The sequence below is a fragment of the Microtus oregoni genome, unplaced genomic scaffold (assembly GCF_018167655.1).
Source record: "Microtus oregoni isolate MIOR12 unplaced genomic scaffold, Mior012 000155F_ref0000269, whole genome shotgun sequence".
NCBI lineage: Eukaryota > Metazoa > Chordata > Mammalia > Rodentia > Cricetidae > Microtus > Microtus oregoni.
The window spans coordinates 1097165-1124625 of record NW_024544810.1 but is presented as its reverse complement, the minus strand read 5'-3'; the positions used below and the strand labels follow the sequence as shown (position 1 = coordinate 1124625).

Here is a 27461-nt window from a genome sequence, read left to right as displayed (position 1 = left end):
CTAGTGCCAGGTTTCTTGCTAGCCCCATAATGGCTCTCTCAATCAAAATCAAGCCTTTTTCCTTGCTCTCATCTCTGTCCTTCCTCTATCTCAACTATCCCATACCCTCAGAAAGGAACCAGAATAGGACCAAACTAGTCCCTCTGAATCTTGGTGGCAGTTGTATGGCTAGGGCAAACTGTGGGGCCTCTGGCAGTGGTAGCAGGATTTATTCTTATTGCTTTTACTGGCTTTTTGGAAACCCATTCTCTTTGGATGGATATCTTGCTCAGCGTAGTAGGGAGGGCCTTGAACTTTCTTCAAAGTAATGTGCCTTACCCTCTCTGAGGACTGGATGGGGTGGGGGTGGGGTGGGGGAGAAGGTGGAGGAAATGGGAGGAGGGAAGGGAGTGGGAACTGGGATTGGTATGTAAAATAACATGCAAGTTTGCTGAGCTTAAAGATTGATAGTCCTTCTGGCAAGAAGCTGGAAGATGGCCCGAAATTCTTGAAATCTGGTGATGTGGCCATTGTTGATATGGTTCCTGGCAAGCCCATGTGTGTCGAGAGCTTCTCTGACTATCCTCCACTGGGTCGTTTTGCTGTTCGTGACGTGAGGCAGACAGTTGCTGTGGGTGCTGTGGGTGTCATCACAGCTGTGGACAAGAAGGCTGCTGGAGCTGGCAAGGTCACCAAGTCTGCCCAGAAAGGTCAGAAGGCTAAATGAATATTATCCCTAACACCTGCCACCCCAGTCTTAATCAGTGGTGGAAGAAGGTCTCAGAACTGTTTGTCTCAATTGGCCATTTAAGTTTAATAGTTTAATAGACTGGTTAATGATAACAATGCATCGTAAAACCTTCAGAAGGAAAGGAGAATGTTTTGTGGACCATTTTTTTTTTTTGTGTGTGGCAGTTTTAAGTTATTAGTTTTCAAAATCAGTACTTTTTAATGGAAACAACTTGACCAAAAATCTGTCACAGAATTTTGAGACCCATTAAAACAAGTTTAATGAAAAAAAAATTCTCCCAACCCTCTTTAAAAAAATCAAAGTCCTAGTACATATTGATTCAGCACAAAATTACACTAGATCTTCAAAGAACAGCAGGAACATTTGTCAAGTTGACCCATAAAATAGATACGGAAAGAACACTTCAAAACTTTTCTATTAAGCCAGTATTGTCCTGATGCTAAAACCTGACAATTTCAAAATGGACTGCGGAGAGGCTCATGAAACCCTATATTTAGCAGAGGGACTACAGACATTTTATGTTTGCTGGGAAGCAAGAATATATTTTCTTGAGGCTGTGGCTCCGGAAAGCTTGCCCATGTGTCAATGGAAGGTCCTACATCCATGTTCATACGAAAGCACTAATTGGACTCAGTAGACTAAAAAAAAAAAGAGAGAGAGAGAGAGAGAGAGAGAACATGAAGTTGAGGGAGAAGTGGTGGTGGTTTGTGGAGATGGGAGTGGGTAGTGGATATAATCAAAATACATTGTATCTATGTATGAAGTTCTAAAAGAATAATTAAAGACTAGAAAAAGATTATAGGCCAATTTCTCTAATGAACACTGAAGCAACAGTTCTAAAAAAATACTAGAAAGCAAATTCATGATCACACAAAAAATATTCTCATAAGAAAAGTTCCAGTGTGTGTACACACGACATTTTCATTACTGATTCATCAGTTGGACACTGAGGTTTGTTTTATTTCCTAGACGTTGTGAATGGTGCATCAATAAACACGGATAATCATATATTTCAATAGTAAAATATAGAGTCCTTTAGTAGCGATATGTCTGGTTCACATGGTAATTTTATTTCTAGCTTGTTGAGTAGCTTCACACTGCTTCCCATGGAGGCAATATCAATTTCCATTCTTACCAAGAGTGAGGAGGAGTTCTTTCTTTCCCACATTCTCTCCCACATTTGCTGTCTTGATTTCTCAATGATTGCCATTCTGATTTGGGTGGCATGGAATCTCAAAGTAGTCATTTTGCATTTCCACAATGACTAAGAATGTTGAACATATTTTTAAAGTACTTGATAGACATTTGTATTCCTTCTTTTGAGAACTCTCTTTTGGGTTTAATAGCTCCATTTTTTAAATTGTGTTTTCTCCCATTCTGTAAGCTATCTCTTCACTCAACTGTTTCCTTTGCTGTATAGAGCCTTTTAATTTCATAAGACCTCAACTTTCAATTGTCCTTATTTAGAAAATTGGCAGGGGTAATCCAGTCACAGAACGACAAACACCACACATTCTTTCTCATGTGTGGATATTCACTTATAGTCTTCAAAGTGTTTAACTTTGAGTACTTGAAGAAGCCAGAACACTAGAACGGGGCCACTGTGGTGAAGAATGCTGGAAGGAAGGAAGGTTAGCCGAGTACACAGTACATGAAAGTAGAAAGGAGCAATACTGGAGCTGGAAAGGTTCAGGCAAGGATGATGAGGAGGAATTAAAGTGACAATGCGGTAGGGGGGGAGAGTTGACCAAAACAAAGGGGTTCTGAAAAAGTCAGACAGAGCTAGAAGGAAGAGAGCATATGGCTGGATAAAGATGCGCCTAAATCACTGGATTATTAAGAAATAGTGTGTGACTTTTTATATTTTGTTTTTATTGAGCTATATATTTTTGTCTGCTCCCCTCCCCTTCTACCTTCCCTCATGGTCCCCATGCTCCCAATTTACTCAGGAGATCTTGTCTTTTTCTACTTCCCATGTTGATTAGATTTATGTATGTCCTCTTTTTTGTCTAGGTTCTCTGGAATTGTGAATTGTAGGCTGTTTTTTCTTTACTTTATGTCTAAAAGCCACTTATGCGTGAGTACATGTGATAATTGTCTTTCTGGGTCTGGGTTACCTCACTCAATATGATGTTTTCTAGATCCATCCATTTGCCTGCAAATTTCAAGATGTCATTATTTTTTCCTGCTGTGTAGTACTTCATTGTATAAATGTACCACATTTTTCCTTATCCATTCCTCAGTCTCCAAGACCTTTATCATGAAGGGATGTTGTATTTTGTTGAAGGCTTTTTCAGCATCTAATGAGATAATCATATAAATCAGTTTGTTTATATGATGGATTACAGTGACAGATTTTCATATGTGAACCATCCCTACATCTCTGGGATGAAGCTGACTTGATCATGGTGAATGATTTTTCTGCTGTGTTCTTAGATTTGTTTTGCCAGTATTTTATTGAGTATTTTTGCATCAGTGTTCATGAGTGAGATTGATCTGTAAATCTCTTTCTTACTAATGTCCTAGTATGGTTTGGGTATCATAGTAATTATAGCCTCATAAAAAGAGTTTGGCAATGTTTCTTCTGTTTCTATTATGTGGCACAATTTGAGGAGTATTGGTATTGGTTCTTCTATGAAAATCTGAAATCATCTGGTCCTGGGCCTTTTTTGGTTGGAAGACTTTTGACAAACCTTTTTTATTGATTTTATTGATATATACATTTTTCTCTGCTCCCTTCCCTTCCTTTCCCCTCCTCTTCTACCTTCTCCTATGGTCCCCATGCTCCCGATTTACTCAGGAGATCTTGTCTTTTACTATGTCCTCATTGATATTTAGGTTTTGTTTATATTTCTTTAGCAGTTATAAGTCTATTTAATTTGCTCATTTGGTCTTGATTTAATTTTGGTAAGTCATATTTATCCAGAAATTTTTCCATTTCCTTTAATTTATTCAATTTTGGGGAGTACAGGTTTTTGAAATATGATCTAATTGGATTTCCTCCATGTCTGTTGTTATGTCCCCTCTTTCATTTCTGATTTTGTTAATTTGGATATTCTCTCTCTGCCTTTTGGTTGGTTTGGATAAAGGTTTGTCTAGCTTGAAGATTTTGTGAGATAAATATTTATGAGTTGGTAGGGAGGCCAAAGAGGCCTACAAATGGGTTCTTGCAATTACTCTTCATTTCCCACCAGAACACTTGATAAACCCTACCATTGATGATTCTCAGATATTTATTTAAACATGTAAAGAAATCAAAGGGAATTCAGTTGGAGACTCTTCTTTCTGGCTAGCTTTTCATAGTGCTGAAAGGTGCTATGAAGGCTGCTGAGTGAGCAAAAGCATCAATGATCTTACCCAGCTGTGATCCCTATAAGCTACACTACCAAAAAACCAGACAAGATATTCTCAGTTGCACAATAAAGACATAATTATTTATTTATTTATTTATTTTTATTTTCGAGACAGGGTTTCTCCGTAGCTTTTTGGTTCCTGTCCTGGAACTAGCTCTTGTAGACCAGGCTGGCCTCGAACTCACAGAGATCTGCCTGCCTCTGCCTCCCGAGTGCTGGGAATAAAGGCGTGCGCCACCACCGCCCAGCAAAAGACATAATTATTATAGAGGTTGCCACCCACTCTGATTGAATTTGAGGCCTGCTCAGCAGGAAGAGCTGTTGGCTACTGATGATCCAGGGGAGGGGAGAGGTAGTCATTGTTTTCAGTCACACACCCACAGGTAAGCCACCAGGCTCCAATGGATAGCTAGATATCCTCCTTACACAGATGGACCTGATTAAACTCAGTGAGTCACAAGACAACAACAACACAACAACATGAATGTGAGAACGGGACTTGTAGACGAGCAAAGCCTTTGAAAGTGGTAAAAGGTAGATGATAGAGAAAAGGGGTGAGAGTAACCACAACACATTATACACACTTAAAGATTTGTCAATGGAAAAATGTATTAAAATATAATAAAAGATAGACGATTCTTTAGGATTAAGTTGGCTTTATTACAGACATGTTTGGATGGTTCAACATGTGTAAATCAATAAATATAGTTTTTCACATAAATGGACTCAAGCAGAGAAATCATGTGAGCAACTCAATAGAATAAAAAATGGTGGGGGCCTTTGAAAAATACTAATATTTCTTCACATTGTCCTTTATGGCTGTCTACTTATTTTTTTTAGTTTGTCTTATTTTTGTTTTTATTAGGACCTAAGGTGCTTTAAGCTATTGATCTGAGAACCCTTTTCATTATTATTTTGAGATTATAATATAATTACGTAAGTTTTCCCTTCCCTTCCCCCCTCCAAATACCCCATATACTTCTCTTTGTTCTCTTTTAACACTCATGGCCCCTTTTATCACTATTTGTGTGTGTGTGTGTGTGTGTGTGTGTATAATAAAATGATCATCCAAAACTATTAAATGGAAATCAAAGCAACTTTGAGATTTCATCTGGGTCAGATTGGCAAGATGCGCAAAACAATGGACATCAAAAGCTATGGAGGATGTGGGGGGAAAGGCCACATTCACTGTTGGGGAGATTGCAAATGCGTTCAGCCACTCTGGAAATCTGTTTGGAGCATTACTAAAAGAGAAAAACAAATCCACCGTATGACTAAGCTACACCACTCCTTGTTACATGCCTAGAGGACTCAGCAAACTATTCCATAGATACCTGTTCAGACATGTTCATTACTGCTCTGTTCCCAGGAGCTGGGAAATGAAAACTACCTAAATGCCCTTCAACTGATAAATGGAATGAAAATGTAGTACCTACATACTATGGAATACCATGAAGCTGTAAAGAGAAATTAAATCATGAAAAAAATTTGGGTAAATGGAACTAGAAAGTTTATTGAGTGGGGTAACCCAAACCTGGAAAAAAAAAGTCATATGTTCACTCTTATTGGGGGATCCTAGCTCCAAGTCCTTAAATATAAATATATATCCTGGAGTAATTTCAGAAATCAGGTGAGTAAAAAGGGAGTAAAGCCAGGGTGGGGTAAGGCTGTAATAAATAGGATAATAGCAGGGTACAATTGATATTAAGGGTAGGATAAATGGGGGACTATAATCAGGGATGTGGAAGGAGATAAGTACAGGCTAGAAGGAGGTAAAACAACAGTAAAGATGTCAAAATTTTGTAAGGAATCATACCCTCACCCATGTACCCCAAACGCCTATAATATATGCAATGCTGTAAAAATATACATAGATGGTTTAAACAAACTTTTCCCATTGTAGCAGTTTGAATGTAATTGGCCTCCATAATCTCAAGGGAGTGGCACTATTAGGAGGTATGGCCTTGTTGGAGGCGGTGCGCCACTGTGGGAGTGGACTTCGAGGTCTCCTATGCTCAACATATCGCCAAGTGTCATAGTCCAATTTGTTGCCTGCAGATGTAAAACTCTTAGCTACCTCTGCAGCACCATGTCTGCCTGTACACCACCATGTCCCACCATGATGATAATGGACTGAACCTCTGAAACTGTAAGCCATCACCTCAATTAAATGTTTTCCTTAATAAGGATTGCTGTGGTCATGATGTCTCTTCACAGAAATAGAAAGCCTAACTAAGAAAGCCTTAGCAAACGTGAGAAGTACTCTTTTTAGTTTTTGCTAGGGTTGCCCAATAGACTTCCAAAAAACATTAAAGCCTCTTGCTATTGTCTTTGGTTGGCCCCCAGAGGTGGAAGGTAAATTCTTATTGCTTCGACATCATGAACTTGAAACACAGAACCAAGAGACCCTGAGCTGGAACTGACCTGAAAGACTTCTCCCTGAGAGCTAACTTTCATGGTACCAGAAGGCATCATGCACTCTTCCAAACAAGGGAGGCAACTGACAGATGAAACCACCTATGACACCTATGAGCCACATCAATGACCAGATGCAGTAATGGCATGCCTACCTTCTCTGAAACCAAAAATCCTCTAGTTGGACTTAAGACCCACTCTACAAGTGCTAAATTATGTCTAGTACTGGAAGCCTAGCGCTAATTCCTTAATGTTAGTAAAATCATACATCTTGGAGTAGAACCTACAACTGCCACTTTACTAAATCAGTATACTACCTAGCTACATTCCAAATATCTGTCCTTACAACTGCAGGTTAAGTATAGTCCTCACCTCTCATCAAAAAATTTCTTTGTAAGAGACAGATATGACTATAGAAAACCACACGTGGCCAAAATGCAGTTAGAGAGCCAAGTCCCAAGTAATACTTCTACACTATAAGTCCTGCTCCCAAGACTCGGAGTATCATTGTGGAAGAGGGTGTGGAAAAATTCTAAGAATCAGCAAAACGGGGAGTTTGTTGTGAGACTGGCTTCCTAGGAATGTCAGAAGATATCCCAATAAAGTCTTACCAACGTGATGATGACTTCCTAAACTTGACCTGAACAAGAACAACAATAGACATGCTAATGTGGACTGGGGGTTGGGGGAAGCACAAGAGATTCTCAACTCTATACAAAGAACCATACGCAAACCAGCAATCCTGTGAGTAGAAAAAATGATCTTCCTCAGGAAAGAGCACACCAACTGGTTAGCCAATACTTGATACCACATACAAATCAGCCCTTATAACATACAAGTAACATACAGACTGAGCAGGTTGTATTTGTGTATTTAGGAATATACCTACATATATTTCCATATGCATATACATATATATTTATGTATGCAACAACAATAAAAAATGAAGTCATGAATTTAAAAGAGAACATGACAGAATACATGGGAGGATTTGGAGTGACAAAAGAAAGGGAGAAATGATGCAATTAAGTTATAATCTTAAAATTTCTCTTAAAGTTTCAAAAATGGTTTTATTAATTCTTTGAGAATTTCATACAGTATATTTTTATCATATTTACCACTTCTTCACAACTCCTTTAAGCTCCACCCCTACCTCCTTACCTACCCATCTTCCCATTTTCTCTCTCTCTCTCTCTCTCTCTCTCTCTTTCTTTCTTTCTTTCTTTCTTTCTTTCTTTCTTTCTTTCTTTCTTTCTTTCTTTCTACACATTGTGTCTTCCTTTTTAATACATTGGGTCAACTACTCCTGAGCATGGGACCTACCGTGGAGTTTAGTTAATATATCAGGTATAACACCATTAAAGAAAACTGACTCAATGGGTGGTGGTGGCACGGGGCTTTAATCCCAGCACTCGGGAGGCAGAGGCAGGCGGATCTCTATGAGTTCGAGACCAGCTTGGTCTACCAGAGCTGGTTCCAGGATAGGCTCCAAAGCAATATGAAGAAACTCTGTCTCCAAAAACCAGAGCAGAACAAAACAAAAAAGCAAGCTGACTCCACTTCCCAGCAGCATTCCCGCTCTAATAGCTGCTCAGCTGTGGCTGAGGACTACAATGTCACTCCCAGTCCTCCATACTGAGATTGTCTGCCTTACACAGCTCCTGCACATGCTTTCATAGTCACTATGAATACCATAGGGTATTTAAGTGCGCTCCCAGAGAAGAAACGTGTGGTTCCAGACTTGCATGGGCTCCCTGCTGTCCTGTTTCCCCTCCATGTGCTCAGCCACCCAAGAGCACTGTACTTAATAAAATGATGGGCATTTTGATTTGGTTTGATTTGAGCTAATTGGACTTCCCTGTGCCAGCCAAACTGCCCTTCTTATTTTTTTCTTAACACTAAGTGAAAGAGGAACAACTGTAACTAATACCACAGCTAGAAAAGGATCATAGACAACTTTCATCAATGATTCCATGTCTAAATTTGACTAATATAAAAAAGTGGACAATTTCCTAAAATACAGAAACTAGTGAGAATGAATATCAAAGAAACAGAAAGCCACACGAGATTAATAATGAATAAGGACATGAAACCAGGAAAAAAGATTTTCCTATCAATAAAATAGCCAAAATCATATAGTTTCTTGATGAAGCCTAGTAAATGCAAATATTTATATAAGAGTTTGTTAAAATTTATAAGACTTGGAAGCAACCAAGATGTCCTTCAACAGCCATGGAAAAGCAAATGTGACATAGATCTGACAAAATGAGTTACAAAAGGACATGGGTAAACTTTAATTCATCATGGTGGGGAAGCAGGGCATCAAGTGTGGTGGCCTGGGCAGGAAGCTGAGAGTTCACATCCTTAACTACTAGCTTGAAAAATAGAGTGAACCAGAAATAGGGTAAAACTTTAAACTCTCAAAGCCTGTTCTTAGTGACATGCTTCCTTCAGAAAAGCTGCACTTCTCTATAACCTCTCCCCACATATATTTTATTTTATTTTTTATTTTTTATTTTTTTGGATTTTTTGAGACAGGGTTTCTCTGTAGCTTTTGGTTCCTGTCCTGGAACTAGCTCTTGTAGACCAGGCTGGCCTCGAACTCAGAGAGATCCACCTGCCTCTGCCTCCCGAGTGCTGGGATTAAAGGCGTGCGCCACCACCGCCAGGCAATATATTCTAAATGTATTATATATTTATACACACACATATATAGAGAGAGGTGAATATTTCAGACAAAGATCATGGCATGAGAAATGGCAAATATTTGCCTTGGATACTGAAGCTTTTGTGGTAATTTGTGGTGCCTTTATTTTGAAATTGGGGAAAATGGAATATGTATTTTATTCATTATGTATTGTGATTGGTAAAGGATAACTTGTTGCTTCAAATTTTGTACATGAGGAGTTCCTTCTTTTGAAATCCTACACTCTTTAATTAAGACTATTTTCTCAAAAAGATTAGATGTTCAGCTAGTCCGGATTTATCCCATGTTTTTTCAGACCTAGGCCAGCTGGCCTTGGTGAGATCCCAATAGAACATCCCCATTGTCTTAGTGTGTGGGTGCACATAGCGGACAATGAGGAATACTGAGAATTCAAGAACAATTGCAGTGGGTTTTTGATCCTACTGCACGTACTGGCTTTGTGGGAGCCTAGGCAGTTTGGATGCTCACCTTACGAGACCTGGATAGAGGTGGGCAGTCCTTGGGCTTCCCACAGGTCAGGGAACCCTGATTGCTCTTCGAGCAGATGAGGGAGGGGGAATTGATCGGGGGAGGGGGAGGGAAATGGGAAGCGGTTGTGGGGACGAGGCAGAAATCCTTAATAAATTAATAAATTAAAAAAAAAAAAAGATTAGATGGATTTATAATAGACATAAGTACATTAGTTTTCAACATGAACGAAGTTACTCAGAAATTAACTTTTTCCAAGCCTAAAAATAAAGTTCCAGTTGGATGATCTGTAAGTTCAAGATTTCACTCTATATTAGCTGTGAAACAATTTCTATTTATAAAACTTACAACATTCACCATGTATTTTTGCTACTCTTTGTAACAACCTATTTTTAACTCTTCTACAGCTGTAGAATGTTAAAAGTCAGTTCAATGCAAATTCTTATTTTGCTGCATACACTCCTTGATGCTTAATATAACGTATGGTGGACTTTCCTTTTAGTCTGGGGCTATTATAAGACATTCCGCAAACACTTCCTAGCAATTTTGGTTTAGCAGCAGTTTTTAAATATTGTTTACTTAAAGTCCAGATAATTTTCTCATTCTTTGATATTCTGTATGCTTCTTCTCAGCCCAATCTCTGAGTTATATACTGGAGACTGGTAGCATAAAGTACTCTGATAAAACATTTGGATCAAATAGGATCAGTAATCTTTGAGCAATAGGGAGTTAAAAGATTATAAGAGTGATAGGTTATAAGAGTGATAGGTGGTGGACAACTTCAAGGAACTGTTATTTTCCAGACACAACAGGGCAATTGCATATATAAACTTGGAGCAATTATGACAAGATGCACAACACCTGTGCCAGCTCAAGCCAGTCTCAGCATGGAGCAGGGAGGCGGTCCTTAACTCCCACCCCTAGCAGCTACAGAGCTATTGGCATTTGGTAGCTACTAGCAAAAAGAGAGAGAGTCATTTTTCTTTAATGGTGTGACAACATTCTGGGGCAGGCCCCAAGAATAATTGAGCAACAAATTAGACTCAATGGGAGTTAAAAAAAAAGACAAACAAAAAAGGTGGGTGTAGAGAGATATGAGGGTGGAGAGGGTACGTTTAAGGAAGTGCTGGGGAAGATGTGTGTGAAAATAATTAAAGCCCACTGTGTAAAATTTCTCCAAAAAATAATGAAAATATTATTAAAGCAAACAAAAACCTAACATATTTGTGCTGTATAGAGAACAAAGTGAGATGAACTCAATCAAAGCCACCTGAGTAATTTCAGTTTTCTTGAGATGAGGGCTAGGCAACACAAACTACAATATCCTTTAATCTCTGTGTGTTACCTTATAATATGATAGAATGGAAGTCAGGAAGGTGATCCATTCGATTTTTTACAGATAGCACAAAAACTTTTGTTTTGCTCTACTTAGCATTTTATTATTGTTGTGGGATTTTGCAATTTTACAGTAAATTTTGAATTTTTTTTGTTGTGTGAAAAATCTCATCAATAGATGCAGAGAAACATTTAACGAACTTTAACATTCTTTCATGATAATTGTTTTTAATAACTTAGATATAGATGTGCTGTACCCTAACACAACAGTGTCATATAGCAAAGGCCACAGCCCGTATCATACTCAGTGGTGGCCTATTGAAGGCCTTTGTTATGAAATAAAGATAAAGACAAGACTGTGTGCTGCAGGATAATGCTCTTGTATACTGTAAAGATTTGTCACTTGTCTTAGTTTAATAAAACTCTGATTGGCCAGTAGCCAGACAGGAAGTATAGACAGGGAGACCAGGCTAAGAGAATTCTGAGAAGAAAGGCATAGAGTCAGTCACTAGCTAGACACAGAGGAAGAAAGATAAGAATGCCTCACTGAGTAAGGTACCAAGCCACATGGCTAAACATAGACAAGAAGTATGGGTTAATTTAAGTTGTTAGAGCTAGTTAATAATAACCCTGAGGTAATAGTCCAGCTTATAATTAATGTAAGCATTTGTGTGTTTATTTGGGATTGAACAGCTGTGGGACCAGGCAGGCCAGAAACTTATGTCTACAACTGGGAGATTTGATAATAAGATAAAACGTATCAGACTGGAGGAATAAATCAAGACGTTTTTTGTATTAGATGGGAATTATGTTAATAACAATGTATTGTATACTTAAAAAAATTTTAAGACAACGGATTTGAAGCATTCTTTGCACAAAATGACAAAATTGGTAGGTAGCATATTAAATAGACTGAATTAATCTTTCATAAGTTATACAAGTATTAAGCCATTATGCTGTCTATTATAAACATATACAAACTTAAAATTTTGATTTAGAAATAAGCAAAAATGTAAACAGAGGCTTTTTTTGTGTTGTCTGCCCCTCCCCTGGGTGCTACAGCCACTTCTAAATAGTCACTCAGAGACTTAATATTAATTATAAACCGCTTGGCCTAATACTTCAGGCTTATTACTAACTAGTGCTTACATTTAAATTAACCCATTTCTATTAACCTATGTATTGCCACATGTATGTGGCATTACCACTCTACTGGCATCTTGCTTCTTGGGCAGCTGGCTGGTGTTTCCTCTGTCTCCACCCTTCTTCTTTTTGTATCTATGTTTGGATTTCCTGCTTGGTTCTATTCTGCCTTGCAATAAGCGAAAGTAGCTCTTTATTAACCAATGGTAATAAAACATATTCACAGCATACAGAAAGGTTATCCCACAGCACAAAAACATTGTTTTATATAATGTATCATAGAATTAACCAATTAGCCATTTCAGGGTTTGGTTGCATTTAATACATTCACATTGTTATCCAAAGGTCATTTATATCTAATATTAAATATTGTCTTAATTCCAAAAGGAAACCTGAATATATTTAGACTTCCAGTTAGTTTCTCCTTTTGTCCTAATATTCCCAACCACTAATTTGCTTTTGATTTGTATGAATTTTCCTTCCATGGATATTTCATACTAAATGGTGACAAATAATATGCGACCTCCTGTGTAAGGCTTTTTCACTTAGCATAATGCATCTAATATTCATTTACATTGACGTATGTTTCATCACCAGATTTCCTTCTGTTGAATAATATTCTATTGGATGGTTAGAGTACATTGTATTTAGATGTTCATCAACGGATGGACAGTTGGGTGGGGATTTTAAATAATATTTCTATAAACAAATGTTTATAGTAACAAATCTTTTATGCTTTACATATGTTCGAATATTTTTAACTATTTCTAAAAGATTCTACATATAGAAAGTGAATTTCTATGGCACATGATAACTTCATATTTAAACTCTATAAGGAAATGAAAAACTGCTTTTTAAAAGATGTACACTATTTTATATTTTCACTAAGAAATGCATTTTACTAATCTCCCCACATTCTCACTAGCACAAAATTTATGATTTTATGAATTATTATAGCTATGCTGATGACAGTTAAGTGTATTAATTTTGCATTTCCCTACTGACTAGTGATGCTGGCCATTGCCAGGAGCCATTTCAGGCTTCTCCTTTCTCACAGGGCCTTGAAGTAAAAACTTTGAGACAGAAAACTTAAAGTTAACCAAAACATTATTGAAAGACCCCCACAGTATAGACAAACAGCTAAGCAGCAGCAATGCCAGGCTTAAACTTTGGAGCAACGCAAGTAACATTAGAGCAGGGAAGTTCGACTTGAGAACAAGGGCGGAGAAGCCAGGCAAGATATCTGCGGTCAGCCGGTCAGCCATCTGGCCCCAAGCGATAAGGAACCCGCAGCTGGCCTGCTCTAATGAGAACCTCCCGTTTGCTTAGGGAAACAGGATGCCTATAGTCAGCACATGTGCCCAACTTAGAATATCAGTAATTCACAGAAGAGACAACTCCCCCTATGAAAGATCCCAGCTTGGCTGCTGTTACGTCATTTCACAAAGCTTTTGATGAACGACTGTAAGTGCAGAGTAAGGTCAGGGTCCCTGGCTGCAAAACAGGATATTTATATCCATAGATTCGGGCAGGACATCAATTAACAGGATATCTGTTCCCATACATCTGTGCTGGGAGAGGAAAAACCACCTGTGCCCCTTGCCCCATTCCAACTGACCACTAACGATGCATTTGCTTCTGTAATCTGCTTCTGCTGCCCTCTTTCCTATAAAAAGACCTTCCCCCAGTCTGCAGGCGCGCTTTGTCTTTCGAGAGACTAAGTCGCCCCAGGTACCTGTGTACTGAATAAAGCCTCTTGCTGTTTGCATCCGAAGAGTGATCTCGCTGTTCCTTGGGAGGGTCTCCTTAGCCTGAAAGACTGCCCACCACTGGGGTCTTTCATTTGGAGGTTCCACCGAGATTTGGAGACCCCTGCCCAGGGACCACCGACTCACCACCGGGAGGTAAGCTGGCCAGCACAATTGTTTTCTGTCTGTCTTCTGTCTTTTATGTTTGCGCCTGCGTTTGTACTGGTTAGCTAATCAGATTTGTATTTGGCGGACCCGGGGAGGAGCTGACGAGCTCGTACTCCCCACCGCAGCCCTGGGAGACGTCCTAGTGGCGTTTGGGGGCCCGATTCGTGGCCCATTTGCAGTTTGTGAGTCGCGTGGAACTGGGACTGTTGGGGGCTGCCCCACTGTCTGAGGGATTCGTGACTCTTTTGGGAGACAAGGAGCCCGGGTCCTCAAAGTCTCCGTTTGAATTCTTGCTTTCGGTTTTATGCCAAAGCCGCGCTGCGAGTTTCTGTGTCTGTCTAAGTTGTATTTTGTTTGTCTGTCTAATTGTTACTGTCACCGCGGTTGAGAGAATGGGCCAATCTGTAACCACCCCTCTAAGCCTGACTTTACAGCACTGGCGAGACGTCCAAGACATTGCAAATAACCAGTCAGTGGACGTCCGGAAGAGACGCTGGGTAACTGTCTGTTCCTCGGAATGGCCCACGTTCAATGTGGGCTGGCCAAGGGATGGTACTTTTGACATCAATGTTATCTTACAGGTAAAGGCCAAGGTGATGGATCCTGGCCATCACGGGCATCCAGACCAGGTCGCGTATATCGTGGTCTGGGAGGCGATGGCTTATGACCCACCGCCCTGGGTCAAGCCTTTCGTCACCCCGAAACCCCCTATCCTTACCCCCTCTGCACCTGCCTTACCCCCTCCACTCCTTCCCACCCCAACGGGACCTCCGCCCCACTCCTCCCTGTACCCAACCCTCACCAAATCCCCGGTGCCCAAGCCCCCTCCTCCAAAAGTCTTGCCCCCAGATGATGACCTACTGATGGACCTCCTCACGGAGGGCCCTCCCCCATATCAGGAGCCAGCTCCACGGACTCCGAATGAGGCTGACTCAACTGAAAGAAAAGAAGAACAAGCAGCGCCGGCCTCTGCTGGTCCTTCTCCGATGGCCACACGCCTGAGGGGACGAAGAGACCAGCTGCATGCAGCGGATACAACCTCCTCACAGGCATTCCCTCTTCGCATGGGAATGAACGGCCAACTGCAGTACTGGCCATTCTCCTCCTCAGACCTCTACAACTGGAAAAATAATAACCCTCCTTTTTCTGAGGACCCCTCTAGGTTGACTGCTCTGATTGAATCTATTTTGATTACCCATCAGCCTACATGGGACGACTGCCAACAGCTGCTGCAGACCCTGCTGACTTCGGAGGAACGGCAGAGGGTCCTCCTGGAAGCCCGGAAGGAAGTCCGGGGACCTGATGGCCGCTCCACCCAATTGCCTAATGAAATAGATTCTGCCTTTCCCCTTGAACGCCCCTCTTGGGATTTCACCACGGTGGAAGGTAGGAATCACCTAGCCCTCTATCGCCAGTTGCTCATAGCGGGTCTCCACAGGGCGGCTCGACGCCCAACGAATTTGGCTCAGGTAAAGCAGGTTATACAGGGGTCAGAGGAAACTCCCTCTGCGTTCCTTGAGAGGCTCAAAGAGGCTTACCGCAGATATACTCCCTATGACCCTGATGACCCCGGACAGGAGACCAATATCTCCATGTCTTTTATTTGGCAGTCAGCTCCAGATATCAGACGCAAACTGGAGCGTCTAGAGAACCTCAGGGAAAGCTCACTCAGGGATCTGCTAAAGGAAGCAGAAAAGATTTTCAATAAGAGGGAGACTCAGGAAGAGAGGGAGGACCGCCTCAGGAGAGAAGCAGAGGAACGAGAGGACCGCTTCAGAAAAGAAGCCGAGGAAAGGGAAAAAGAGAGGGACCGCAAGAGACATAAGGAAATGAGTAAACTTTTGGCCACCATAGTGTCAGGGCAAAGACAGGATAGACAGGAGGGAGACAAAAGAAGGCCACCCCTTGACAAGGACCAATGCGCCTACTGTAAAGAAAAGGGGCATTGGGCAAGGGATTGTCCCAAGAACTCGAGGGGACCCAGGAGACCAAGACCTTCTCAGACCTCCCTCCTAGCTCTGGACGACTAGGGAGATCAGGGCCAGGAGCCTCCCCCTGAGCCCAGGATAACCTTAGATGTTGGGGGGCAACCCGTCACCTTCCTAGTTGATACCGGAGCTCAACACTCGGTGCTAACCCGGGACCCCGGACCCCTGAGTGACAAGTCTGCCTGGGTCCAAGGGGCCACTGGTGGAAAACGATACCGATGGACCACAGATCGCAAGCTTCACCTAGCAACTGGTAAGGTGACTCATTCTTTCCTCCACGTGCCTGACTGTCCATATCCGCTCCTAGGAAGGGACTTGCTCACAAAATTAAAAGCCCAAATTTACTTCAAGGAAACCGGAGCACAGGTAGTTGGCCCTCAGGGACAACCCTTACATGTGCTGACTCTCAGCCTAGAAGATGAATATAGGCTGCATGAAAAAGACAGTACCACTGCGGCCCCCACTGAGGCTTATTGGCTGGATCGCTTTCCCCAGGCATGGGCAGAAACCGGGGGAATGGGGCTGGCCAGACAGCAGCCCCCTCTAGTGGTAAGCCTCAAGACAACTGCTACTCCTGTCTCGATTAAACAGTATCCCATGTCTCACGAGGCAAGGGAAGGAATAAGGCCTCACATCAAAAGGCTTCTTGACCAGGGAATATTAGTCCCCTGCCGGTCCCCTTGGAATACCCCCTTGCTGCCCGTGAAAAAGCCAGGGACTGGGGACTATAGACCTGTGCAGGATCTAAGAGAGGTCAATAAACGGGTGGAAGACATACACCCGACAGTTCCTAACCCCTACAATCTGTTAAGTGGACTATCACCCTCATATACTTGGTATACCGTCCTGGACCTCAAGGATGCATTCTTCTGCCTGAGACTGCACCCCAGAAGTCAGCCCATATTTGCCTTTGAATGGAAGGATCCTAAACTGGGGATTTCAGGACAGCTGACCTGGACCAGGTTGCCTCAGGGTTTCAAAAATAGCCCCACCCTGTTCGATGAGGCCCTACACCGAGACTTAGCGGATTTCAGGGTGAGGCATCCTGGCCTGATGCTGTTACAGTATGTTGATGATCTCTTGTTAGCTGCTACTTCGGCTCAGGACTGTATAAAAGGAACTGAGGCATTACTACAAGCCTTGGGGGATCTAGGGTACCGAGCTTCTGCCAAAAAGGCCCAAATATGCCAACGGCAGGTCACCTACCTAGGGTACCAAATCAGAGAAGGACAGAGGTGGCTAACGGAGGCCAGGAAAGACACAGTTATAAAAATCCCTACACCCCGGACACCCCGCCAGCTGAGAGAGTTTCTAGGGACAGCGGGATTCTGCCGGCTCTGGATCCCCGGATTCGCGGAACTGGCAGCCCCTTTGTACCCACTGACTAAGCAGGGGGTGATGTACTCATGGGGATCGGATCAGGACGAGGCTTTTCAGAAAATCAAACGGGCTCTGCTCACAGCCCCAGCCTTAGGCCTCCCTGACCTGACTAAGCCTTTTGATTTGTTTGTCGACGAGAAGCAAGGATATGCAAAAGGGGTCTTGACCCAGAGGCTGGGGCCCTGGCGGCGGCCAATAGCCTACCTATCCAAGAAATTGGACCCCGTGGCCACAGGATGGCCCCCATGCCTCAGAATGGTAGCAGCAGTGGCAGTCCTCACCAAGGACGCTGGCAAACTGACTATGGGCCAACCTTTGACCATCCTGGCCCCACACGCAATTGAGACTCTAATCAGACAACCCCCAGATCGCTGGCTCTCCAATGCCCGCATGACCCATTATCAGGCCATGCTCCTGGACTCGGACCGAATCCATTTCGGACCAGTGGTGGCGCTCAATCCTGCAACCCTGCTACCACTCCCAGAGGAGGGGGAGACGGACCAACACGACTGTCTCGAGATCCTTGCGGAAATGCACGGGACCAGACCGGACCTGACGGATCAACCCCTCCGGGATGCGGATGTCACCTGGTACACTGACGGCAGCAGCTTTCTGCGGGAAGGTGAGCGAAAGGCGGGTGCAGCGGTAACCACGGAGACCGAGGTGATCTGGGCACAGCCTCTGCCTGCGGGGACTTCTGCGCAGCGAGCAGAGCTTGTCGCCTTGACACAAGCTTTGAGGATGGCAGAAGGTAAGAAGCTCAATGTCTATACTGACAGCCGATATGCTTTTGCCACTGCTCATGTTCATGGGGAAATATACAGAAGAAGAGGGCTACTGACTTCAGAAGGAAAGGAAATTAAAAATAAAACAGAGATCTTAGCCTTGTTAAAAGCTTTATTTCTGCCTCGGAAACTGAGCATTATACATTGCCCAGGACACCAGAAAGGAGACAGCCCTGAGGCTCGAGGAAACCGGCTGGCTGATGAAGCCGCCAAACAGGTGGCCCTGCAGGCTCCGCTAGCCATACTGCCCATGCACCAAGATAAGAGAGACCCCCTCAAATATGATGAGGAGGATCTAAAGCTCCTGGCAGACATGGGAGCGGAGCAGGACCAGAAAACGGGCGAATGGACATGGAAGGGAAAAACAGTGATGCCGATGGCATACACTTATAAGATGCTTGATTACTTACATAAATTGACCCATCTAAGCCCCCGAAAGATGAAAACTTTGTTAGACCGGCAGGAAACTTTTTGCTATTTACTGGGGCGAGACAGCATCCTCCAAAAAGTTATGGACAAATGTAGAGCATGTGCACAGGTAAATGCAGGAAAAACCAAGGTGGGACAGGGGGTGCGAATCCGCGGACATCGACCAGGAGTACAATGGGAAATTGACTTTACTGAAATAAAACCAGGCATGTATGGATACCGGTACTTATTGGTATTTGTGGACACCTTTTCGGGACGGGTGGAAGCCTTCCCGACCAAGCATGAGACCGCAAAAATTGTGACCAAAAAGCTGCTGGAAGAAATCTTCCCCAGGTATGGCATGCCCCAAGTGCTGGGCACTGATAATGGACCTGCCTTCGTCTCCCAGGTAAGTCAGTTGGTGGCCAAGCTATTGGGGATTGATTGGAAATTACATTGTGCATACAGACCCCAGAGTTCAGGACAAGTAGAAAGAATGAATAGAACTATTAAGGAGACTTTGACCAAATTAACGCTTGCAACTGGCACTAGAGACTGGGTGCTCCTACTACCCCTAGCCCTCTACAGAGCTCGCAATACACCAGGACCCCACGGGCTCACACCTTTTGAAATACTATATGGGGCGCCCCCGCCCTTCATTAATTTCTTTGACTCCAACATTTCAGACTTTGCTAATAGCCCCTCTCTGGAAGCTCATTTACAGGCACTCCAGATCGTGCAGAGAGAGGTCTGGAAGCCACTCGCTGCAGCCTATAAGGAACAATTAGACAGACCAGCGGTACCTCACAGCTACCAGATTGGCGATACAGTTTGGGTCCGCAGACATCAGACTAAGAATCTGGAACCCCGCTGGAAAGGACCCTACACCGTGCTGCTAACCACTCCAACGGCACTGAAAGTTGACGGCATCGCGGCCTGGGTCCACGCCTCCCACGTAAAAACAGCTCGTACAGAAGGAGATACAGCAGAACCACTATGGAGGGTCCAGCGCTCTCAAAACCCTCTAAAGATAAGACTTACCCGGGGGCCCCATTGACTGGTTTATGGATCTTGTTGGGACTAGGGATGATAGTCCGGGGAGACAGCCCTCACCTGGTACGCTCCCTAAAATGGCAGGTATTGTCCTCGGTCGGAGAAGTTGTCTGGGAAATTCAGGCAAACCATGCGATAGACACCTGGTGGCCCCCACTTACCCCGGATTTCTGCCAGCTTGCAGCAGGATCAGAGATATGGGATATTCCTGATTTGCTACCTACACAGTTAAAGGACCGGGCAGGCAGCCGCTTTTCTCCTGGGGGAAAATTCGGCTGCGGAAGCCCTGAAGGAAGATGCTTCCTGGGGCAATTGGATTTCTATGTCTGTCCCCGGGATGGGCGGGAGCGAGACCAGGTCCGACGCTGTGGAGGATGGGAAAGCTTATTCTGTAATGCCTGGGGATGTGAAACAACCGGGGATGCGTTTTGGAAGCCTAGCTCCTCATGGGACTGGATCACTGTTCATAAGAACTACACCTCCCCTAGGGAGTGTTCCGCAAAGAATACTGGAAAATGTAAAGGCAACCCTACCTGCCTGCCCTTAAACATCACCTTCACCCCCCGAGGTCGAGCATCAGGGCAGTCTAACTGGATGACAGGGAGGACTTGGGGCCTCCGATGGTACTTCCCAAACAGAATGACTAAGAAGGACCTAGGTGCCATCTTCACTATAAAACTAAAAGTGGAAACGGCCCGCCAAGCAGTTGGTCCTAATCTAGTTATTTCTGACCAAAGACCCCCATCACAGCCCGGCCAGGCAGTGCTCCCAGAAGCTCCCCTCAATGTACCAGCCACCCCATCAACTGCTTCTACCCCACTCACAGCCTCCCCGACTCCCTACCAATCCGGGACCGGGGACAGGTTACTTGATTTAGTCCAGGGGGCATATCTAGCCTTAAATGTGACAGACCCCAATAAGACCCAGGAATGTTGGCTATGCTTGATTTCCAGACCCCCCTATTATGAAGGGATAGCAGTGACAGGTACCTATGTCGTATATAACTCGCCACCCACACAGTGCATCGGTCTTCCCCAGCACAAACTAAACCTGTCGGAGGTATCAGGAAAAGGACTCTGCATGGGAACGGTCCCAAGCTCTCATCAAGCTTTATGCAATACTCGACAGCCCGTCCCATCCGGTTATTATTTAACCGCACCAAGCGGTACCTACTGGGCTTGTAGCACTGGGATCACCCCTTGTCTATCAACAACTGTACTTAACCTGACCTCTGATTACTGTGTTTTAGTTGAATTATGGCCTAAAGTTACATATCATGATCCTGAATATATTTACAGTCATTTTGAAGGGAGACCTCGATTCAAACGAGAACCAGTATCCCTTACTTTAGCCCTGCTGTTAGGAGGACTAACTGCAGGAGGTATAGCAGCAGGGGTAGGAACTGGTGCTTCTGCCCTTGTAGCTACCAGCCAATTCAGACAGCTTCAAGCGGCAATGCATACGGACATCAAGGCCTTAGAAGAATCAGTCAGCGCCCTTGAGAAATCCCTAACCTCTCTGTCAGAAGTGGTGCTGCAGAACCGCAGGGGGCTTGATATATTGTTCCTGCAAGAAGGAGGCTTACGCGCTGCCCTGAAAGAGGAATGTTGTTTTTATGCAGACCATACTGGCCTAGTCAGAGACAATATGGCAAAACTGAGGGAAAGACTTAAGCAGAGACAGCAGTTGTTCCAGTCAGAGCAGGGATGGTTTGAAGGCTGGTTCAACAGGTCTCCCTGGTTTACCACCTTGGTTTCCTCCATCATAGGCCCCCTAATCGTTATACTTTTAATCTTGCTTTTTGGGCCTTGTATCCTAAATCGCTTGGTCCAATTCATGAAGGACAGGCTGTCTGTCATCCAGGCTCTGGTCCTGACACAACAGTATCATCAGCTTAGACAGTTTGATCCCGAAGACATGGATACCACAGCTAAATGAATAAAGGGTTTTATTCAGTTGATAGAAAAAGGGGGGGTGAAAGACCCCCACAGTATAGACAAACAGCTAAGCAGCAGCAATGCCAGGCTTAAACTTTGGAGCAACGCAAGTAACATTAGAGCAGGGAAGTTCGACTTGAGAACAAGGGCGGAGAAGCCAGGCAAGATATCTGCGGTCAGCCGGTCAGCCATCTGGCCCCAAGCGATAAGGAACCCGCAGCTGGCCTGCTCTAATGAGAACCTCCCGTTTGCTTAGGGAAACAGGATGCCTATAGTCAGCACATGTGCCCAACTTAGAATATCAGTAATTCACAGAAGAGACAACTCCCCCTATGAAAGATCCCAGCTTGGCTGCTGTAACGTCATTTCACAAAGCTTTTGATGAACGACTGTAAGTGCAGAGTAAGGTCAGGGTCCCTGGCTGCAAAACAGGATATTTATATCCATAGATTCGGGCAGGACATCAATTAACAGGATATCTGTTCCCATACATCTGTGCTGGGAGAGGAAAAACCACCTGTGCCCCTTGCCCCATTCCAACTGACCACTAACGATGCATTTGCTTCTGTAATCTGCTTCTGCTGCCCTCTTTCCTATAAAAAGACCTTCCCCCAGTCTGCAGGCGCGCTTTGTCTTTCGAGAGACTAAGTCGCCCCAGGTACCTGTGTACTGAATAAAGCCTCTTGCTGTTTGCATCCGAAGAGTGATCTCGCTGTTCCTTGGGAGGGTCTCCTTAGCCTGAAAGACTGCCCACCACTGGGGTCTTTCAATTATGTGCTAACCTTGGAGACTCAAGCTCTGGAAAGCACCACAGAGTGTCTGCTTTGCTTGCTGCCTATCACTAACAGCAGGTGTTATAGCCACTGACCTTGCAACTGCCCTGCTTAGCTGCCAAGCTGAGCTGCTGAATCCTTTCCCCCTTTCCCAGTTCCCCCTTCCCGAGTTCCTCACTGAGGAATATTTAAGACTAAAGCTTGCTTCAATAAAGGAAGACCTTGAAAAATTGAGAAGAGAATCCTGTTTTGCCTGCTTGGTCTTCTTTCCCTTTCTCGCCCATGTTCTTTCAGGTAGTGCCCCTTCAGACCCTGGAATAACTGGACCTGCTGGGCGGGTTACGATGGCGCCCGAACCAGGGACCTGAAGTACAGCCAACCATCGGACAATGAAGCGTGGTCCCGGGACAACAAAAATAAAGAGAAGGTTCTGCTGGCTGTAGGACTCGGACAGATATACAGGACAAGGAAGGCGCAGTTTCACTGTCGTCCAATAGACATGGGACAATCACTTTCAAAGGAAGAGAAATTCATACAAGAATTTAAACAGTCACTCAGGGAGAGGGGAGTAAGAGTTAAAAAGAGAGATTTAGCTGAATTTTTTTTTTGTTTTATAGATGAAAAATGCCCTTGGTTAGTTTTAACCAGCCCAAAAATACACCCTAAAACTTGGGACAAGGTGGGCAAAGATCTTAGTGAGATGATTAAAGCAGGTAATTCTGTGCCAGAGATTGTTCTTAATTACTGGTTCCTGATCAGGGACGTAGTAAATAGTCCAGAAAAGGGAGGGGATGGTTCCCATCTCTTAACAAGAGGCGTCCAGCTCACCACCTCGTAAAGATAACGAGAATGAGAGCCCTTCCCCCTGTCCTTTGGTTATAATTAGTATTCCCAAGGACCCCTCCCCAGGACCTGTTAAACCTACAATAGCTCTCCAAAAAGGTGACTGTGTCTGCTGGAGATAAGATCCAAAAAAGGCCTAAAGGCATTTATCCGTCACTGGCCACTAAAAAAAAAAAAAAAAAAAAAAAAAAAAAAGATGAAACCAAACCCAGCCGGAGAGATTCAGAGCTTTTGGATTCAGAGTCTGAGAATGAGCTACAGGAAAAAACGGCTAGATATGGAGAAGAGAGGTATGACAGAGGAGGTAAAGCTCCTCGCGACTTTCTCAGTCAGCCAAAAAAGATTTCGGGGCGCTGCCTTATGTCTTGGCTACACCCGATAGCAAGCCTTTGCCCACTCCTTTGATTCAGGAATTGTTTAATACAAAGGCTGCCCTTAAGGTGCAAATAGGGGGTCTCAAGCAAGTGCTTACATTACAACATGAACTCTCAGACCTTTCCTCTCAGATTCGGGACTTACAATTCACTATGGGAAAGAGCCTGACTTTAGACAGACGGGCAAACTCTAGACTTAATCATAAAATGGCTTATCCAGTCCTGACCCGGTCACAGGTTAGACAAGCAGGGGAGGCTGCTGTGCCTCAACCTGATACCACAGAAGACCCCCTGGTGTAGGGATAAGTCCCGCCCCTTGGGGGGCGTGTTCGCCTCGGGCTAATGTCTGCCTATAAATTTGGCAAGTGCTCCCAGCCATTGCTTCTGCTTTCCTGGTCTCCACCTGAATGGTGGTTCTGTAAGTCTATTTCTACATTAAAGCTATAGATATATATATTTTTACAATCTGTCTGCATTTGTTTACGCCGCTACATTTTGGCGTCCACCGTGGGCTATATTGCCCCCGACTCAAGTGGGTAGCCTGCTAGCTAACACAGCACCCTCCTGGGTGCTGTTTTTTAGTTCGTGACTCGGGCCCCAGTGCCGAGTCCAAGACACACTGGGCCACAGAGGCCCATTCTGCCCTGCCTGCTCGCCAGAGCAACTAACCCCTCCCAGCCTGCCTTGGCTAAGTTTGGAGCAGAACCCCACTGCCTGAATTAGCAGAAACTCAAGTACCTGCTGTTTTGCAACAAAAGCTGCCACAGTGGCAGATTTGGTCTGATACAAAGTGACTTGGCCGGGCAGTGGTAGCACACGCCTTTAATCCCAGCACTTGGGAGGCAAAGGCAGGTGGATCTCTGTGAGTTCGAGACCAGCCAGGCGGTAGTGGTGCACGCCTTTAATCCCAGCACTCGGGAGGCAGAGACAGGCAGATCTCTGTGAGTTCGAGACCAGCCAGGTCTACAAGAGCTAGTCCTAGGACAGGCTCCAAAAACACAGAGACCACCACTGGCAGGAACAGATCATTGCAGTTAAAAAATTTTTCTTTTATAAATAAAATGTCTGAACACATTAGTATTCAAGAATTTAACAGTTTTTTTTTAATTGTACCATGTGGGAGATTTTACAAGAGGTGTCTATCACCCCACATCTATGGATCCTTCTGGGATTCGTAGTTTTCATTAGCACTAAATGGTTTGATAATAGAAATATGATAAAGTCTTTACGAGACGAATCCAGGATTCTTAAGGCAGAGATTGAACGCTTAAAAACAATTGAGAATCAGTTTGAAGTTCTCCAGGCTGATGTTAAGGAGAAATTCATTACTATGGAAGAGGGAACAGCTGATCTGGATCATAAGCTTCAGTCCCTTTCTGTAGGAACTGAAACATTAGTGGCTGATATTAAGGAGAAATTCATTACTATGGAAGAGGGAATAGCTGATTTGGACAATAAGATTCAGTCCCTTTCTGTAGGAAATGAAACATTAACTGAGAGAATCAAAACTGCTGAATGTGACAATCGGATTTTGTCTAAAGCTTATGACAGATTGGCGGAAAGATTGTCAATACAAGAAGGCACGGTTTATGCCATAAAAATTATGTCCAAAGATGAGATGTTATCTATAACGGACAAACTTCATACTTTAGAATCCTCAGTGAAGGCTTTGGAACATAATTCTGGACAGGAGATTCAGACATTGCAGAAGGCAATGGTGAATAGAATTGAAAAGATTGAGGAATTTCTAAATTCTGATGAAGAGGAGCAAAGGGTAGAAAGGCAAATTTTAACTACATCTGTGGGTAAATCTCTCCGGGACAATTTCCACAAAGCTCTACCTACAGCTCTACCTGCCTTTCCAGTAATAACAACAGAGAAGGTGATTGGTTCCAAAAACCCTAGGGTCATCAAGGAGGATACATGGGAGCCTGTCCGTATGAATGATCTCAAGGAAATAAAACAGGCTGTCATGACTTTTGGGACGCAAGCCTCTTTTGTTAAAGAGATGCTAAGATCTTGGGCCACGACAAGCAGAGCAAACCCCTCGGACTGGCTCCAGCTGAGCTCTGCGGTACTCGAGAGTGGACCGCAATTGAAGTGGAAATGCTTATTCAGGCAAGAGGCTAGACTCTTAGAACAGCAGGAAAAAGCAAAGGGAATTGACATTTCCCTAGATCAAATTCTAGGTGAAGGGCTCTTTTCCGACCCTCAGGAACAAGCTAATTTGGATGAAAACACACTCTCCATGTGTACTACAGCAGCCTTAAGGGCTTGGGACAGGGTACATGACCCAGGACAGAGAATGGAATCATTTGTCAGAGTTAAACAGGGTCAGAGAGAACCCTTTAGTGACTTTTTACAAAGATTAACTAAGGCTGTACAAATAGGGATATCTGATCCAGAAGCAAGACGTATAATGATTGAGTCTTTGGCTTATGAAAATGCAAATGTGGAATGCAAAAGGATTTTGGGCCCTTTAAAGCTCAGATCAGCGCCCTTGGAAAAATGGGTCTTGCATACACTCAATGTTGATACATTTGATTATGGCACTGAAGCATGGGTAAAAGAAGCAATTTCCAATGGTAAAAGGAGACACCAGAATACCAAATGTTTTAATTGTGGCAAAATGGGTCATATGAAAAGGAATTGTAGACAACGGATTTTCAGAAATAATAATAATAATGCATCTTTCAGAAATAATAATAATAATAATAATAATGCATCTTCTAGAAATAACAGGAATAGGAGGACTCAGCCTTCAGGTTTATGTAGAAGATGTGGAAAAGGCAGACATTGGACGAATGAATGCAAGAATGAATACAAGAGATAGACAAGGCAACCTGATACAGACGGGAAACGTGAGGGGGGGGCCTCACAGGCCCCCATGGCAAACATGGTTCAATCATTTCCAGTTTCTGCAGAGAACGTGCCTCGTCAGGACAATTAGGAAGCCCCATGCCTACTGTTACAAGCAATAATGATCAGAAAGATAAGTTACGTGTGTTTTGGCAAACTTCTATAAATGATCAAAGACCTAAACTGAGAGTGTGTATAAATGGCATTTTAATTACTGGTCTGCTGGACACAGGTGCTGATGTAAGTATCATTACCCCAGAATCTTGGCATCCGTATTGGCCTCTTCAGAATGTAAATGTTCAGCTCCTGGGAATTGGAACCCTATCTCGAGTAAGGCAGAGCACGAGATGGGTTGAATGTATAGGGCCAGAGGGACAAATAGGAAAATTAAGGCCATATGTAGCCAATATCGCAATGAATTTATGGGGTCGTGACCTATTACAACAATGGAATACCGAAATTAACATTCCTGCTACTTCTAGAGCCTATATTTCTGAGAATAATATTAAAAGATATTACAAACGGAGAAAACCAGCCATTCGGGCTGTACAAGAACAAGCAATTGATGTCCCTTCAGAGATACCAACAGCCTTGCCTCTAAAATGGTTGACTGAGAAACCAATATGGACAAAGCAATGGCCTTTAGCTGAGGAAAAGTTACAGGCTTTAGAACAGCTGGTACAAGAACAATTAGATGCTGGACATATAGAAGAATCTACCAGCCCTTGGAATTCTCCTGTATTTGTGGTTAAGAAAAAATCAGGTAAATGGAGAATGGTGACAGATCTCAGGGCCATCAACAAGGTTATTCAACCTATGGGCCCTCTGCAATCTGGAATTCCTTTGCCCTCTTTATTACCAAAAGGATGGCCTCTCATAGTTATTGATTTAAAGGATTGTTTTTTCACTATACCTTTGCAAAAAGAAGATAGAGTAAAATTTGCCTTCACAGTGCCTACTTATAACAATTCTCAACCTTCGAGGAGGTACCACT

The 27461-nt window shown here is 43.5% G+C and overlaps 2 protein-coding genes across 5 annotated transcripts in view; one reads left to right on the top strand and one right to left on the bottom strand.

The window, feature by feature from the left end:
• Positions 1-27461, bottom strand: part of LOC121445059 (probable ribonuclease ZC3H12B) — a 214322-nt gene that overhangs the window by 71530 nt on the left and 115331 nt on the right. The window lies entirely within an intron of this gene.
• LOC121445058 lies at positions 14460-19809 on the top strand. The gene is given in 2 exon segments (XM_041647038.1): positions 14460-19037; positions 19353-19809. Coding segments are annotated over 2 exon segments (4911 nt in total). The 3' UTR covers positions 19686-19809.